Source organism: Gopherus flavomarginatus, chromosome 12 (genome assembly GCF_025201925.1).
Source record: "Gopherus flavomarginatus isolate rGopFla2 chromosome 12, rGopFla2.mat.asm, whole genome shotgun sequence".
Taxonomy (NCBI): Eukaryota; Metazoa; Chordata; order Testudines; family Testudinidae; genus Gopherus; species Gopherus flavomarginatus.
The window spans coordinates 29038455-29049696 of NC_066628.1; the positions used below are offsets into that span (position 1 = coordinate 29038455).

At 49.5% G+C, this 11242-nt stretch overlaps 1 protein-coding gene across 1 annotated transcript; it reads right to left on the reverse strand.

The window, feature by feature from the left end:
- Nucleotides 1-212: 212 nt before the first annotated feature.
- Nucleotides 213-10671, reverse strand: RNF222 (ring finger protein 222). Its single transcript, XM_050919179.1, has 3 exons — nt 10646-10671; nt 9027-9160; nt 213-907 (listed from the first exon to the last, which is right to left on the reverse strand). The coding sequence occupies exons 1-3, from the start codon at nt 10669-10671 to the stop codon at nt 213-215; spliced, it is 855 nt and encodes a 284-aa protein (XP_050775136.1).
- Between the last annotated feature and the right edge of the window lie 571 nt (nt 10672-11242).

Genomic DNA, 11242 nt, shown 5'->3' on the forward strand with positions numbered 1-11242 from the left:
AGAGATCTCCCATGCAAACACTGGCCAGCAAGCCCACAGGTATTTGCATCATGGCCGCCTGCAGGATTTCCATATTGCAAACAAGCCAAGGATCCTGAGTTGTGCCCAAGAGAAGGGGGCATTCGCCTAGGGGCACTGGGTATCTTTGCAAGTGTTGAGTTCTAGGCACAGCTCTTTGCCTGGGTCCTGTTTGAAGCATTGTCCAGTCCTGCTCAGGAACTCCTCTTCACCAACAGGACCCAAGGGAACACGGCTGCGAACAGAGTGACTGTCAAGATGAGAAGAACAGCCAGTATAATGGGTGACTGGCAGCACCGCATCCCAAGGGAACTCATGGATGCCCCTGACTCTGGCGTCTCTGTGCCACGTCCCCTAACCCCTGACCTACAGTTCTCCTCCACCAGCGGCATCCCATGATCACTGATCATGAAGACGTGGGCTTCCCGAGCCAGGCCAGCTGGCATGGCCATTGAGTCCATGGGGACACCACACATGCTGTTGCTCCTGTCATAGCTCTGCACTGGCATCACAAAATGGCTGGGGACCACCAAGGTGTTGTCTGGCCCTGACTTTGCTAGGTAGGGTAACAAGGAGGGTGAGAGAGCCAGCTCCAAAGGTTGCGGGGACTCCCCTGGTTTGGGAGGCCAGCGAGTCACCTTCTTGCTGAGGAACGTCACATAGCGGCAGACAGGACAGATGAGATTGTTCTGGACCTGCCCATCTACCCTGGAGGAGAGCAGGCACTTCACCAGGCAGTCATGGCAGAAGGTGTGTCCACAGCTCAGTGTCCTCTGGGCAGCCTCCAGTGGGTGGAATTTCTCATAGCACACGGGGCACTCACCCAGGGGATTCCCCTTGCTGGTGTGAGTTTCAGATACCCCAGTCATGTCAGCCGCACGCTCCATAACTGAGGGGAAAAGAAACGATGGGCATGAATAACAAACAGCAGCTAGACCCAGGTACCGGCAATCACATCTGGTTATTAATACTTTATGCTCCCCATTATCTCTCCCTTGCTCTCTGACTGGCTACTCTAATTCCCTGTCTTCCAACTGGCTATGGCCTCCAATCTTCCAATCCACATGCCCACAATAAATACAGCAGCCTCTTCTTCTGACTCCTTCTCTGTCCTGTCTCCCCACTGACCTCCTGTCTTCTCCATCTCTCCTCCCTGCGGTGGCCTGGCCCTGGGAAAAACGTGCAGCCATCCCCTCCTTCTCCCATGGAGAATGGTACCCCATGCTTTATAGCAGGTGGATCAGGGCCAGAGAGGATCAGATGCTGATATGGGCACATCGGGGAAGAGCTCTGAGGGGAGCCATCAGAGCCAAGAGATTATAGGAGCCCATCAGAACAGTACAAGAGATGAGTACGATCACACTAGGGCTACAGAGAAGTAACAGTACAGTCATTATGCAAATCTCTCAATTCTAAATGGCTAACAGTGGTGTTTGGCCAACCAGTGCACAGGAATGTGTATACCATATGATTAAGATAAAGAAATGTATGTCCACTATGCAAATCAGAAGCCTTCAGCCAATCCAAATTACGCAGCAGAAAAAAGCACAGAGCTGTGTGTTAGTAACTGCATGACATCCCTACCCTCTGGGTGGGTGAGACATTTGCAGAGTGCTACATATATTAGGGTGCTCTGGTGAGGCATTTCTGGAAGAATGTTCTTCAAAAGAATCTCAGCTGTTTAGGCTTTTGGCTGCATGGAGCAACAGTTTCTGACTGCAAAATATGAAGGGGGAATGAGCCAATCCATAGCTGGGGCTGGCTAACCCTGCCCAGTGCCAGGTGGCAGATGCAACAAGCCATCTAGGAAATGCACCCTCTGGCCCAGGAGGACCTCCAGATTTCCCTGGAAACAGCTAAAAAGCTCCTCAGTGTGTGGGATGTACAGCCAGGCCAAGAGCTACCACCCTGCCTGTGCCACTCAGAAAGGAGGTGCTCCCGCACCATGGGGAAAGCCAAATAGAGTGAAAAAAATGGGGCAAAGCCAGGTCAGAGGGAAGACTGGGGAGCAGGTTTCACAGGACAGTCAGATTCACAGTGGTGCATGTGCAATCAGATAGATAGGTAGGTAGGCTTTAAACAAAAGATTGAGGCTGTCCACAAACCAGTTGAACATTTCATACACTGGAGACTGGTGGTGTTGGCCCCACCACCCTTTCTGGGGTTTCCCCTGAGGTATGTATAATGTTAGAGAATGATGCCATCTCTTCTCATCTCTCAGCTCGGGAGACTGCAGTCCTGTGCTTAATCACTGAAATGCTGTAACACCCACAGCAGCAGCAGGGCATGCTTGCCCTACAACGTGCTTCTGCCCTGCCCTGCAGGATTGGGACTGGAGTTCAGTCTCTGTAACCCATTCGGTCCTTTGCGTCCCTGCTGAGACTGACAGTGCAAACAGCAAAAGCATTTTTTGCCAGGTTGACACCCAAGACACCAGCCAGTTCCTCTCCATGCACATAGCAGACTCCACAACGTAAGCTGGGAGGTAGTCACTTTCACAGGGTCATACAGTTCAGTGCCAGAAGGGACCACTAGGATGATCTACTCCAGTGGTCCCCAATGTGGTGCCCACAGGGACATTTGTGTGTGCCCGCCTAGTGCCCAGCAGGGGACCTGCCGGGAACAGAGAACTCAGGCTGCGGGCCTGGTGTTCTCTGTTCCCAGCAGGTGCGGGGCCTGCCTAGTTACCAGCAGGGGAGAGAAGCTGCGGCCTCATGCCTGCCAGGGACAGAGAACTCTGGGGCTGCAGGCTACAGGCACCGGGTTCTCCGTCCCTGGCAGGTGTGGGGCCACGGCTTAAGCCAGAGAGAAGCCGCGGCCCCACACCTGCCGGAGACAGAGAACTCTGGGGCTACAGGCGCTGGTGTTCTCAGTCCCCGGCAGGTGCGGGGCCTACCTAGTACCCAGCAGAGAAGAGAATCTGGGGCTCTGCGCCTGCTGGGGACAGAGTACTCCAGGGCTGCAGGCACCGGTGTTCTCTGTCCTCGCAGCTTTTCTCCGGCTTTTCTCTTCTTTCTGGATTCATATATTATGTAATATTAAATATGTTTTTTTGTATTATTTAATGTACAAATACAAAATAAGCCTTGAAAAATTGTTGGTGCCCAACACGCTCTTCTGAAAACATGAATGTGCTACTGGTCACAAAAAGGTTGGGGACCACTGATCTACTCTGATCTCCTGCATAACACAGGCCAGATAATTCCCCTGGTAAAACCTGCGTCAAGAGCCTGCAACATCTGGCTGAGCTACAACAGATCATTTAGAAAGACATCCGCTTTTGCTTTACAGATTGCAAGTGGCAGAGAACCCTCCATGTCCGTAGGTAAGATGTTCCAATGATTAATTACCCTCGCTGCTAACCATGTGAACCTTATTTCTAGCCTGAATTTGTCTAACTTTAGCTTCCAACTTTGCAGCTCATCATCTTTTTCTGTTAAATTAAAGGCCCCTTTACTGTTAGAAATCTCTTCCCCATGTGGGTAGTTGTAGACCGTGATCAAGTCACCTCTTAACCTTCCCTTGGAGACAGTAAATTAAAGCTTCTGAACTCTTTCAGGATAGGCAGGTTTTCCAGACTTTGGCTCATTCTTGTAGCTCTTTTCTGAGCCCTTTCCAATTTGTCCACCTGCTTGTGGAAGGGTGGACCCCAGACCTGGACACAGTGTCCCTGGAATGGACTCACTACTGTATACAGACGTAATACCGCCTTCCAACACTTACTTGACATTCCCTGCCATGCTTTCTGCCATTGCTGACCTAGGCACAGTCTGAACAGGTATCATAGAGGTGAAAGACACAGCATCCTAACTCACCCCCTGTGCCATCCTAGCCATATCCCCTCCAGTCCAGGGATTTCAGAAATCACAATGGATCACAGTCACACCTGCTCTAAATGGTTACAGCTCCACTGAAGTCCATGGAGATGGACCCACTTCCACCAACTAGGAATCCGGTCAGTGTGTTTGGAGCCCAGCAGGGACTCAACACCAGCATTTTCTCCCCTATTAACCTAGCCGCCAGAGCTACCTGTGAGATGCTCCAGCCCCCAGCTTCCAAGCCTCCTGCCCTTGGAAACATCTTACCTTGTCTATGGCCAGAGTGCAATCACTTCTCCACCCATAGTTCCTGTGTCCGAGGATCGTGGCCTGTCTGCGTCTGACCTCCCTGGCACAGCATTGGCAAAGGAGAACAAGTGCAAGCCACCTATATAACAAGTTGGGGTTTGCTTTGTGCATCATCCCTTCTGCATTGCACAATGGCCATGAGGGAACAGGACAGCTCCCCGGGAGTGAATGTGGTGGAACTCGTTTGTGTTTTAAAGGCTTCTCACTCCTTCTCTCCAGCTGGGGACTGGCAAGGAGCCAGCAGCAGGTGTCTGAGGTGGCAGGTAATCCAGAAACACCATCATAACATTGTTCACCTCTGCATGGAGCCTGGAATGGAGACATCACTGTTCCTCCTGCTGCATCCATTGCCAGGTCTCTCCCATGCACGAGGCCTCAGTGAAACATGCACCCAACCCCCACCCCCTTGAATTATATTGTGTTCCTACCAAGTAGGGATGGATACCCTGGTCTAGCAGCTGGCTTGCCTACATGTGCTTCCACACTGAGGTTTATAAGCACTTGTTTGCCAGATAAGTTCCAAAGAAGGTTCCCTCTAGCCAAGCAAGGAGGAGCTATGAGCTGTGCTGAACTTTTCCCAGCTGCCTGGTGCTCCTGCATAGTCCTAATACAATCCCCAAATAAGAAGGCATGTTAAGGTTAATTAATAAGATGTTAAGGGCTTTTTGCTGCTCCCAGTTCCAACCTTAACTCTGCCTCCAGCTCCCACCATCACCTATGAGTTGGAGATCTTCACCAGTTGCCACATAAATTTGAGTCTCCTTTGCTGGCTTGGGATAAGATTTGCAAAGCTGCCTAGTGGATCTGCAAAAAGAACAGGAGTACTTGTGGCACCTTAGAGACTAACAAATTTATTTCAGCATGAGCTTTCGTGGGCTACAGCTCACTTCTTCGGATGCATAGCTATGTATAGTATAGTATGTATAGTACTCCTGTTCTTTTTGCGGGTACAGACTAACACAGCTGCTACTCTGAAACCTAGTGGATCGGGACACCCAATTCCCATGAACTGTGATGAGAACTGGGCATACAAATCTCTTCAGTGGCTCTGAGACACTCATCTTGGATGAGTTCCCATAGCACACTCTCTATTGTTACAATGATATGATCAGCACCCACCCCAGTTAGACTATAACAATACAGTGGGACCTCCAGGATTTATTGGGCAGGTGTCAGCGTGCATTACAGGCAGATCCAGATATTTCTGGGATCTGAAGCCCATGCTGGATAAAGCCCTGGAATCTGCCCAGAGGCAATGCACAGGTGATTGCACGTCGTCAGCTGCCTATGCAGCATGCAGGGTTCAGAGTGTGTTGGCAGAGGCATAGGATGCACATGGGCACAGCAGGGATGACTTGGATTACAGCTCCTGAGCAGATGTCTGGCAAGAGGAGGGTGTCAGAGAAAAACTTGGTTCTCACCTTTTGGTTGGGAGCAGCAAAGTCAGATACTTTATTTCTCTAGCAATTACGTGGAGGGAGAGAGTGCCCTAGGACACAGTGTTTCCCACTCCTAGGCAAGTCTCTCTACAGGTAAACAATTACAGCAAGCATTTATACCTTTTGTAACATACAATAATAAGCAACAGCTGCATTTTGTTTATACATAGGCCATCCTGATATCTTATTTTTCTCACTTCTATTTAGACGCTAGTCTGCATTCCACCTTATCGACAGAAGGTCGCAACAACTTCTCACACAGTTCTTTCCCATTCACTTCACACAATCCTCGCTTCTACAAATCTTGCTTTATTAGGGTTACAGCTAGCCTGACTCTTGCTCACAGAGGTGACTGTTTGCACTGAAATCCCTGTCAGTTCTTGCTTTACTGCCACAAGGGGGAGGTGGAGTCTGGCAGATACATGTAACCTGAAGCAGGAGGGACCTACACACAGCCCCTACCCACCCTCTGGCATGGGGCTGGGCCACTAACAGCTTTTCAGCAGAGCTCAGGGCTTGGGAAGACTTAGGGTATGTCTACAATACGGGATTATTCCGATTTTACATAAACCGGTTTTATAAAACAGATTGTATAAAGTCAATTGCACGCGGCCACACAAAGCACAATAATTCGGCGGTGTACATCCATGTACCAAGGCTAGCATCGATTTCTGAGCGTTGCACTCTGAGTAGCTATCCCGTGGCTATCCCATAGTTCCTGCAGTCTCCCCCGCCCATCAGAATTCTGGGTTGAGATCCCAATGCATGATGGTGCAAAAACAGTGTCGCGGGTGATTCTGGGTAAATGTCGTCACTCATTCCTTCCTCCATGAAAGCAAGGGCAGACAATCGTTTCGTGCCCTTTTTCCCTGGATTGCCTTGGCAGACACCATAGCATGGCAACCATGGAGCCCGTTTTGCCTTTTGTCACTGTCACCGTATGTGTACTGGATGCCGCTGACAGAGGCGGTACTGCAGTGCTACATGGCAGCATTCATTTGCCTTTGCAAGGCAGCAGAGATGGTTACCAGTTGTTCTGTACCATCTGCTGTGCCGTTGTAAATTGGCGATGAGATGATGGTTATCAGTAGTTCTGTACCATCTGCTGCTGTCATGGGTGCTCCTGGTTGACCTTTGCTGAGGTCAGCCGGGGGTGCAAAGACAAAAATGGGAATGACTCCTCGGATCATTTCCTCCTTTATGTTTTATCTAAAAATAGAGTCAGTCCTGCCTAGAATATGGGGCAAGTGTACTAGAGAACCAGAGAGCACAGCCGCTCCGTGTCAGATCCCACAGAAATGATGGGCTGCATGCCATTCTAGGGGGTGCCCCTTCAAAAACCCCACCCGTTGCTTCCCTCCTCCCACACACCTCCTGGGCTACCGTGGCAGTGTCCCCCCATTTGTTTGATGAAGTAATAAAGAATGCAGGAATAAGAAACACTGACTTTTTAGTGAGATAAAATGAGAGGGAGGCAGCCTCCAGCTGCTATGACAGTCCAGGCAGGACATTAAACGGTGGGGGGAGAGGAGCGCAGCATCCTGCTGCTATGATAGTCCAGGCAGTACAGAATCTTTTCTTTAGACATGAAAGGGGGTGGGCTGATGGAACTCAGCCCCCAGTTGCTATGATGAGGACGGTTGCCAGCCGTTCTGTACCATCTGCCGGGAATGACCGGGAGTCATTCCTATTTTTACCCAGGCACCCCAGGCCGACCTCACCTGAAGCCAGCCAGGAGCACTCATGGGTTGATGACGAAGATGGCTATCAGTCCTTTTGTATGGTACCATCTGCCACCGGGGAGGGGAGGGGAGAGGATGCTGCTATTCAGTGTCGCAGCACCGCATCTTCCAGCAGCATGCAGTAGATATGGGATGACATATAAGAAAGTCAAGAAATGATTTTTTTCCCTTTTCTTTCACTGGGGGGAGGAGTGTAAATTGACGAGCTATACCCTGAAACACCCCGGACAATGTGTTTGACCTTACAGGCATTGGGAGCTTAGCCAAGAATGCAAATGCTTTTCGGAGACTGCGAGGACTGTGGGATAGCTGGAGTCCTCAGTCCCCCCCTCCCTCCCTCCATGAGCGTCAATTTGATTCTTTGGCTTTCCATTACACTTGTCACACAGCACTGTGCTGTGGACTCTGTATCATAGCCTGGAGATTTTTTCAAATGCTTTCTCATTTCGTCTTCTCTAACGGAGTTGTGATAGAACAGATTTGTCTCCCCATACAGCGATCAGATCCAGTATCTCCCGTACGGTCCATGCTGGAGCTCTTTTTGGATTTGGGATTGCGTCGCCACCCGTGCTGATCAGAGCTCCACGCTGGGCAAACAGGAAATGAAATTCAAAAGTTCTCGGGGCTTTTCCTGTCTACCTGGCCAGTGCCTCCAAGTTCAGATTGCTGACCAGAGCGGTCACAATGGTGCACTGTGGGATACCGCCCGGAGGCCAATACCGTCAATTTGCAGCCACACTAACCCTAATCCGATATGGTAATACCGATTTCAGCGCTACTCCTCTCGTTGGGGAGGAGTACAGAAACCACTTTAAAGAGCCCTTTATATCGATATAAAGGGCCTCGTTGTGTGGACGGGTGCAGCGTTAAATCAGTTTAACGCTGCTAAAATCGGTTTAAAAGAGTAGTATAGACCAGGCCTTAGAATCGATTTCACCGGAGCAGGGATTTTGGCAGGAGTTGGATGCCATGGGGTGAGCACACTCCATGCACCCACGATAACAGATCTTGTCACGTATCCCGTGGTACAACCCAGACCAAACCATCTTCTGCTTTCACACTAGGAGTCCTTGCTCCATTACTCAGTCCTGACCTTCTACCTTCACACCCTGCCTATGAGCTCGCTCCCAGAGCAGACCTGATGCTGAATCCTGGTTCTGGGTGCTTTGTAACCGCTCTGCCTTCACTTGTTGCAACTGCTGCTGACCCTGAGTGCAAACTGCTACGGGGATAGTTTCCAACTATTCCAACATCTCCCACGGCCACGGCGGTCTCGTTACTGCTATAGATTTGGCTACTAAGTCGGCTTCCTGAATCCCTTTTACTGAGACCCCTTTTTCCTGTGTGCCCCAAATTTTAACCATCTCCACTCTATCCAACTGCTTGGCTACATCATCCAACATTTCCCACCTAGTGCTGGATTCAAGCTCGCCTCCATCCATAACCCGATACTTGCACTGAGTCCATCAGGCCAGCATTACCACAGCTCCCCTGAACACCTAATCCGAATCCAGAACTACGGTGAGCTTGGAGTGCGATCCGGTCTCATCCATCAGCACGCTGCTAACTGCTGCTCACTCTGCATACAGAGCTGGCTGACTTTGTTATACTGCAAAGTATTTAGGACCATTCCATCCATTAATTTCACTGCTGCCAAGCCTCCTTTCCTTCGTCCTTGGACACAGTGGCTACTTGTTTACCATCTGTAAACCAAACAGCCTCTTCTGCTCTAGCCTTGTTGGCATGGAGGTTTCCTGCAATCCATTCCCTTGGCTCTTTAAACGAAACAGTCCCATGTTTTCTCCTTGCAAAGCCAGAATCCCTCACTGCTGGCCTGCCCAGCAGCTATGCCTCCCCTCTAAACTGGGGCATGGTGACTGACAATGAACACCTTCTAGTCAATATCTCTTCCTAATTGGTTTAGATAAGCGCATGGAGAGTACACTTATAAATAGTCTGCAGCCAATACCAAGCTGGGAGGGGTTGCAAGCACCTTGCAGGACAAGTTTAGAATTCAAAATGATCTTGACAAACTAGAGAAATGGTCTGAAATAAATAGGATGAAATTCAGTAACAAAAAATGCAAAGCCCTGCGATCATTGAGGCATGTTATAACCAAGCAGTGGGTGATGCTGAATTAGGCTGATCCAGAGGAGACAAGCCATCATTCCACATGATCCGAAATCTCAGTGCTCAAGAGTAGTCGCTATGAACGGAATCCTGAATGACAGCCAAGGCTGCCCATGTAAATCGGATGATGACATCCTCTCCAGCTGGGTGAGACATTATCACAGTGCTCTGAACCACCCTCCAGTTGGTGCGTGCTCAGAGCTGGATGATTGGCAGCCACTGTGGGTTCAGACCCAGACACTTGGACTGACGTACCAATGTTAGATGAAGTGAAGTGCGCCATCTGCAAACTGAAAAATGGATGTGCATCCTCCCGGAACTACTAAAATGTGCTATTGACCCTGAAGCAAAATCACTTCTGACCATCTTTCACCTGGCTGGAGAACTGGAACCTTACCAACCGCCTGGATGGATGGTATTGTGATCTCAATTTCTGAGAACACAGGACTGGTGCAGCTACAGGCTGATCAGCTTGTTGTCCATTCCAGAGAAGGTGTTTGCATGTGTTCTGCTGGCATGTTTGGAGTCCCTGCTGCATCGGACGCATTATTCCCAACACTTAGGATTTATAAGAAAAGGTCCACATTAGTCGCCATTTTGGCCCTCCGCTTGTTGTCGGAGATACACCACAACTTCAAGAAGCATCTGCATGTGGAATATGTGGATCTTAAGGCTGCGTTTGATTCAGTTGACCAAGTGGTGCTATGGAAGGCCTTAAAGGGTGCAGGTGTCCTAACCACTCTGCTGGACTCAATTAGCGAACTGCATGGGAACCACTGCCAATGTACATCTGGGGAATCAGATGTTGGCACCTTTTAAATCATTATCTAGTGTCAGGCAGGGCTGGGTCTTAGCCCCTGCACTCTTTTGTCAGGCAATTGATTTCATAATACGGCATTCCATCAGGCCTATCGGCATTAAGATCTGCGATCTCTCGCTCTCAGACCTTGACTATGAGGATGATGTTATTCCTCTAGTACAGAGCCCTGACACATTTCATGAAGCACTCCAGCAAATGGAGGGGGAGTTGGCCAAGGTTGGCCTCCATGTTTCATGCTCAAAGACAAAGCTGCAAAATCTTGGATCAAGACCACTCATGACTCCAATCTCTTTGAATAATGAAACTGTCAAAGGCGTGTCCAACTTTTGTTATTTCAGTTCTATACTCACCAGTTCCTCCAGCTCTCACCCTGAGGTTCTCCACTGGATTGGCATCGCAATGTCTGCCAAAGGTCATTTACAACAAATATGGAATCAACATCATCTCGGCACAACAACCAAGTTCAGGATCTATTCGAGCTGTATCATTTCCATCCTGCTATAGCGTTGCGAAACATGGACATTACGCCATTCAGACTGGGCAAAGTGGAGGCTTTCCACACAAAATGCCAATGTTGTATACTGGGCATAAAGTTGAATGATTTCATTTGTAATGCAGATGTTTACAGTCGCTCTGGTCTACAGACTACTGGGGCCATCGTCTACAGACAGCACCTTACGCTTTTTGAACATGTAGCAAGAATGCCACAAGATGTTCCGGCAAACATCTTTCTCCAGGTGGCTTGTAACATACGGGATAAATTTCCACCAACCAAGGGATGCAGGCAGCCCAGAAGCAGCCTCCGCATTACATGGGTTGGACTCTTGGCCCATCAAACCCTCGCAGTCGCAAAGGAACGGACCAAATTGTGAACGATTACTCCCACTGACTGTTCGGCTAAGCGCTGAAGAAGAAGAAGATGACTACATTTAGGAAGGAACAAGCAATTGCATGTGTAACACCGAC

Coding starts and splice junctions, on each gene's coding strand:
- RNF222 (XM_050919179.1), bottom strand. CDS start 10,671: ATGCCAATCCAGTGGAGAACCTCAGG. Junction 9,161..10,645: donor ATCCAGTGGAGAACCTCAGG/GTGAGAGCTGGA, acceptor GCTGCTGGGCAG/GCCAGCAGTGAGGGATTCTG. Junction 908..9,026: donor GGCTGTTTGGTTTACAGATG/GTAAACAAGTAG, acceptor TTTTCCCCTCAG/TTATGGAGCGTGCGGCTGAC.